The following is a 6,000-nucleotide window of genomic DNA, read 5'->3' on the forward strand; positions in this document are numbered from 1 at the left end:
TATTGAGGACATACAAGGATGCTTTTGTCGACCTGTGCAAACTTGTGTGCATCTCCATGACACTGCCCATCACATCAGCTGCATGTGAGAGGAGTTTTTCCTGCTTACGGCGTTTAAAAACCTACCTCAGGAACAGAAGTGGAGATGCCCGAACCAGCAATCTGGGTGTGCTGGCAATCAGCTCCAAAAAGGACCAAAGAACTGGATGTGGATGCAGTCATTGCCCGCTTCGCAGCTAATCACAACAACAGGCGGATCATTCTCTTATGACTAGTGAGTACACAATTCTTTTTTGACAGGTCTGAATTATGCTACTTATTGTTTGCCTATTATTATACCTGTTGTATTTATCCTGTGTGTGTGTGTGTGTGTGTGTGTGTGTGTGTATGTGTGTGTGTGTGTGTATTTGTGTGTCTCACTCAGTTTCAGTGGAGCCCTAAAAGGAGGGGAGAACAGAGGAGGATGGGAGTGGAGAGGAGTTTATAGGACACACAAGAGGAGTGACACACAAGTTATGTAGCCTGTAACAGTTTATTTTGTTAGATGGCTTTGTATATTTAACTATATACTGTGCTACATTTGTTGCTGCTCACAGTTGCACTATTTTGTAAATCTACAGATGTTCTCTGTGGTGCTTGTTAAAATAATTCACAGTGCTTATGATGTTACATGTTACAGCCTGAAACACAAGTCGGACAAGATCTGGAACCCTTTCTATTTAGTTTTGGAGTGATGGTGATCAGCTGCTGTTTTTGTTTTGTGCCGTCATGTTATTTGGTTAGGGGACATAAATACTGGGTTGATTGTATGATTGTTTTGATAATTGAAGTAAAGCAAAACACAAAACCCTTATGTACAGTATATTAACCCGGGATCAATAAATCTTATTATTAAGATTATTTTTTTGGTGTTTGTTGTGTCAGAATTCACTAGCACCTCCTATAAACAATCCGGCCCCCCCCCCATGGACCCCCCAGTAATAAATCTCTGGAGCCGCCACTACTTGTCCCCAGTTTGGTTTGAGCTGGGTAGATTTAGATGTCCATAATGGGGACATCTGTCTGGTAGCTGAAGTCCGTGGTATAAAGTGTGACGAGGAAAGGAGAGAGGACAGTCCCTTGTGGAGCCCCGGTGTTGCTGACCACAGCATCTGACACACAGTTCCGCAAGCGCACGTACTGTGGTCGGCCAGTGAGGTAATCCACAATCCAGGACACAAGGGGGGGATCCACCAGCATCGCCGTCAGCTTGTCACCCACAGTGCTCCCCGGCATGTCCAGGTGGGCGTAGACACGGTTCAGCAGGAAGATAATGGCATCCCCGACTCCAATCCGGGGCCGGTAGGCGAACTGGAGGGGATCCAGGTGCGGCCTGACCATAGGCCTGAGCTGCTCCAGGACGAGTCTCTCAAGGGTCTTCATGATATGTGACGTCAGTGCCACCGGTCCGAGAAACCACTGGGCTGCGGCGTCTTTGGCACTGGAACGAGGCAGGACGTCTTCCATATCACAGGGACCTTCTGGAGGTGCTAGCAGGAGGAGGAGGGGGGGTCTGAAGCTGTGGTGGCTGGAGACAGTCAACAGGAGAGCCAGCAGGGGCCAGGGCTGCAGTGTCAGTGTCTCTCTGGTCTTGGTAGTGTCTTGGTCTCGGTTTAGGCAGTCTTGACTAAAAGTCTAGTTGTCACACATCTTGAGAACAAGAAGCTTAGTGGGGACATTTCACACACCCCGTTGTCATCATTTATGGGGACCAGTTGTCTCCAGGTCATCAGAAACCTCACACAAAGTTTGTACTCGTACACCAGAGTAAAAGTGCATTGTGGGGACGTCATGAATTTCCCTGATTAGAGCAATATTTCTGTCCAAAGAAAATGTCTACTAAAGTTCAGATCTATCCTAAATGTCCCTTAAATCATCTGCCTTATGGGTGCAGTAGATCAAACTGTATGGCTCACCTGATTCACAATAGATTTCCCTCATATTGACCTTACTTGTTGCATTTACTTGCTTAAAGATAACAACAGCACTAAAAGAAGACTCACAGAGACTCCAGAAGTTAACATCAACTATGAACGTACCTGTTGATAAGTGTCCTGTGGACAAGAAGCATCAGTTATCTCCATCTCTGTAACGACAGCATGGTTGGAGCCTGTGACAGGAGGAACATCCCTTGTGGTTGTGGTCGTCTGCAATGATTTCATGGAAGAAAAAAAATAAAAAATATGTTAAGCAATTGGTCAATTTGATGTTAACACTAATAATATTCAATTAGAGTAATACATTTCCTTAAGGACGTAGCTCTAAAGATAAAGACATGCCTACACACCAGACTTCAGAGGAAAACAAACACCCAATTCTACTGCATTTTTTCCTACAATTACTTCAGCTATTGTGTGCTGTCACACATCTTGAAAACAAGAAGCTTAGTGGGGACATTTCACACACCACGTTGTCATCATTTATGGGGACCAGTTGTCTCCAGGTCATCAGAAACAAAAAAAGTTTGTACTCGTACACCAGAGTAAAAGTGCACTGTGGGGACGTTGTGAATGTCCCCGATTAGAGTAATATTTCTGCCAAAGGAAAACATGTCTATTAAAGTTCAGATCTGTCCTAAATGTCATAAATTCGTGAAAGTATTCATACACAGATTGATTAGATTTCATTTATTTTTCAAATGACGCTACATTCAACCACCATGTTATTCTAAGACAATAAACCCTACACACTTAAACACTGTGCAGTTGTGACACAAACTTGCATTCGCCATGGGCAGTCATCTCCTCCATAGTCATATGTAATTTCCTCACCTTCCTTTATGTCACATAAGTGTGGTCTTCCTTCCACATCAATTTTTTTCATCTTACAATTTGGATGTCTGTGTTCATTTTTATTTATTTATTTATCTATTTGATTAGGACAATGCATATTAATCAACATATCAGCAAAAAGCATCAATGTAAATATGCCGGAGTTAGCACAGTTGCTAAATTTTATCCGTTGTCCTAAGGCAGGATAAAACATGTAGAAATCTTACAAAAAATAAGTCTTGCTTCACATCAAAGTTAAAAGTCCATACACAAAGTAGAAAAGAAGAAGTGGTTACCCATGAGAGCATCATCATTAACTAAACACCCAAATAAACCGTCTTCTCTGGAGGCATCAATACTTAAAAAGGATAAAAAAAACAAGTAAAGGGAGGGGGAAAATATTACAGAAATGAAAATAGTCTCCTACAGGTCCTATACAATTATTTGTTTTAACTTTGATACATTTCGAAATGTATTTCATTTACATTGCAGGATCATATTAGCAGATGGCAAAATGGCGATCACTGATTGTGCAAGCCTGTATGTCAAATTTAACAATGTATATAACTATAAAGCAGTATAGTAACTGAAAATCTTACCACCATGTTTTCCCTCTCCACTTGAATGCAAACAAAAATGCAGAGCATGAGGAGTGGTAAGAGCTTCTTCTCCTCTGGGCTTTGTCATCATCAATCAAATCTCCCCTGTATTCAACTACAAAGTCTCCTTTGCAGAATGAACCTTGGGTGAATAAACCACGTCCTGTAAGAAAAAAATAAGACAAAAAAAAAAATTATGTCCACTACAATTGTTTTTTGATCTGTTGCTTAATGTATTAAAAAATACACACTGTAGATAAAGAGCGAGAATAATGACTAATTTGAATTTATGAAAAAGTGGTAGTGGTGTGCTCATGCCCTGTCTTTATACTGTCAAACTCAAGAAAATGCTGGGGCTCTTAAAGAAAAGGGTCAACATGAGAAAAAAATGTTTTCAGCCACGAAGCTGCTGCTGAGGTGATACATGCAGGCAGTGCATCACCTCAGCAGAGGGAGGAGGACAGGGTGAATGGCTGTTACTGACTGACGTCTGTATTCTTTATCCTTTCTAAACTTCACTCAATATTATGATTTTAAGGAATATGTATTTATGTTTACCTACATTTTGACTCATTTCCAGTGATATATTAGTTTATATAGTGATGTTCCTGCTGTTAGCTTTACTGTTGCTGCTCTAGAAACAATAAATAATAATAGATAAAAAATTCTTATTATCTGTTTAGCACATAAACAAAAACATGAGTTCACTCAAGCAATACAGGCAAAGGCACCGAAGCAACAAACACTCGTGGATACTTTCCAAAGGAAAAAGAAATATCCTCGAGTCAGCGACATGACAACAAATATTACAGAGGTCATTGAATTCATCGCTCTGGATAACCAGCCCACCTCTGTGGTAGAGGATCAGGGTTTACTTACTGACTTTGTTTACTTGTTGTTTTTGTTAAACTAATGAAAACCAATGTTGCAATAGGGTATGCAGAATAAGAAAGAGCCATATGAAAGTATTTACTTTGTTTCAACAAAATAAAAAAAAGCTATTAAGAACAGCTTGGATGCAGGTGTTTTTTTCGTAATGCAGCTGTATTATCTAAGAAAATATTGGGCTAAGTATCGGATTAATAATTATAATAATAATAATTAAATGACTCAGATCGGGATCAAACTGCAAAGAAATTAATAAAAAATGAGATAGCTTAGGCATCAGTTCTAGTAAAATATGGTTACAGGGTTTTAAACAATATGTTACCCAAGTAGCATATGGACTCTTCCCCTTAGCAAACTGAAAAACAGCAAGCGTAAACATTCCATTTTTACCATCTCTTTTTTTTTTATTGTGCTATTCCAGCTCAATTTCTGTTAAATCCAGCTTGAACTTAGTTGTGAAATATTGAGTTTATTGTGTAATGAAATCAATCAGTACAGTGGGGCCCCCAAATCCTTCATTTAACATACTGTTCATTTATTATTTTCTTCTATGATACATATATATATACACATATATTCTCTGAATTTGATTTCCACTGGCATGATTTAGGTTACACGTCCACTACATTCTTAATTAATATTCTAAGCAAAACCTGGCTTGCTACACTGTTTAATGACTATAACCAACCAACACTAGATCTTCCATATTAACTGCGCCTCGTCTGAAATGCATGGCTCTAAAAACTTTGCCCACTTCAATATGGTTGGATTATCGTAGCCCACATAAGCATGACTTCAGGTCAAATTGTGATCAAGTCAAGTGCATTGTGCTGCGAAACCAACCACCCATCCCCCCACACCAGGTGTGATGGACTCAGTGAATATAGCTGCTACATTCCTACCGTGGCAAACATAAAATATAAAAAATAAATAAAATAACTGACACCCGAACATACAAATGACCTTAATTTTAATGAGTCAGTCCACCCTGGTGACCGAAAACTCTGATAACTGTCTTAAGCTGACTGTGACTGTTAGCAAGTGCTAATTTATGATACACCTGTGTTCGGCAAGCGACCTTTAAACAAGAAAGCCGACAGTTTTAGTAAATAAAAAATGGCTACACAACGCATCAAACTATCATGGCTTGTCATGGTTACGCTACTGTATATTTTAATGAAATACTTAGTACTTACTGAACACGCTGCTTGTTATACCCTGTTTCATCGACTTCAGCGGTGGCACGGCGCTGTAACGCTGGCGGTTGTATGATAGTCCACTTCCTGTTAGATTTCACATTAAAAGCCTACCGGCGGAAGTGACAATGTAATGGCGATTTAATGAAGGGAAGGTAACGTGCTACTCAGCGAATTAAACGGGTTTCCTAGTCTGGTCTGCAGGGGCTTTGTCACAAATCATTTTGCTTGCCATAAGAGCAGATATTGAGATCTCATATCTCAATTAACATATATAAATATATATTTGTTTTCCCCTTTTCATTGCTTTTAGAAATGGAATCATGGACAATATAGAAAATATATACAAAACAAAAATATATAACAAAAAAAACCTCTTCAGTGTCAAAGTGAAAACAGATTTCTACAAATTGATGTAAATTAACTGAATATATATAATGTAAAATAAGTGACTGCATAAGTATTTGCCCCTTAAAGTCAGTATTTAGTAGATGCACCTTTGGCCTCA

General features: G+C 39.3%; 1 protein-coding gene across 9 annotated transcripts in view; it reads right to left on the minus strand.

Annotated features, from left to right (window-relative positions):
* The window catches only part of LOC311253764 (uncharacterized protein), a 50,625-nt gene extending 45,051 nt beyond the window's left edge, over window positions 1-5,574 (minus strand). For all 9 annotated transcript variants that reach the window (XR_014621874.1, XR_014621875.1, XR_014621876.1 and 6 more), the window contains exons 1-3: window positions 5,493-5,574; window positions 3,409-3,571; window positions 2,078-2,185 (exon numbers count right to left, since the gene is read on the minus strand). Coding sequence is in view for 3 of the 9 variants with exons in the window: in XM_084384237.1 (XP_084240363.1) it covers window positions 2,078-2,109 (32 nt within the window). In the remaining 6 variants the exon portion in view is untranslated. The remainder of the gene's footprint in view (window positions 1-2,077; window positions 2,186-3,408; window positions 3,572-5,492) is intronic.
* Window positions 5,575-6,000: the final 426 nt, after the last annotated feature.

The sequence above is a fragment of the Pagrus pagrus genome, assembly GCF_965226575.1.
Source record: "Pagrus pagrus genome assembly, contig: HAP1_SCAFFOLD_42, whole genome shotgun sequence".
In the NCBI taxonomy this organism is placed as follows: Eukaryota; Metazoa; Chordata; class Actinopteri; order Spariformes; family Sparidae; genus Pagrus; species Pagrus pagrus.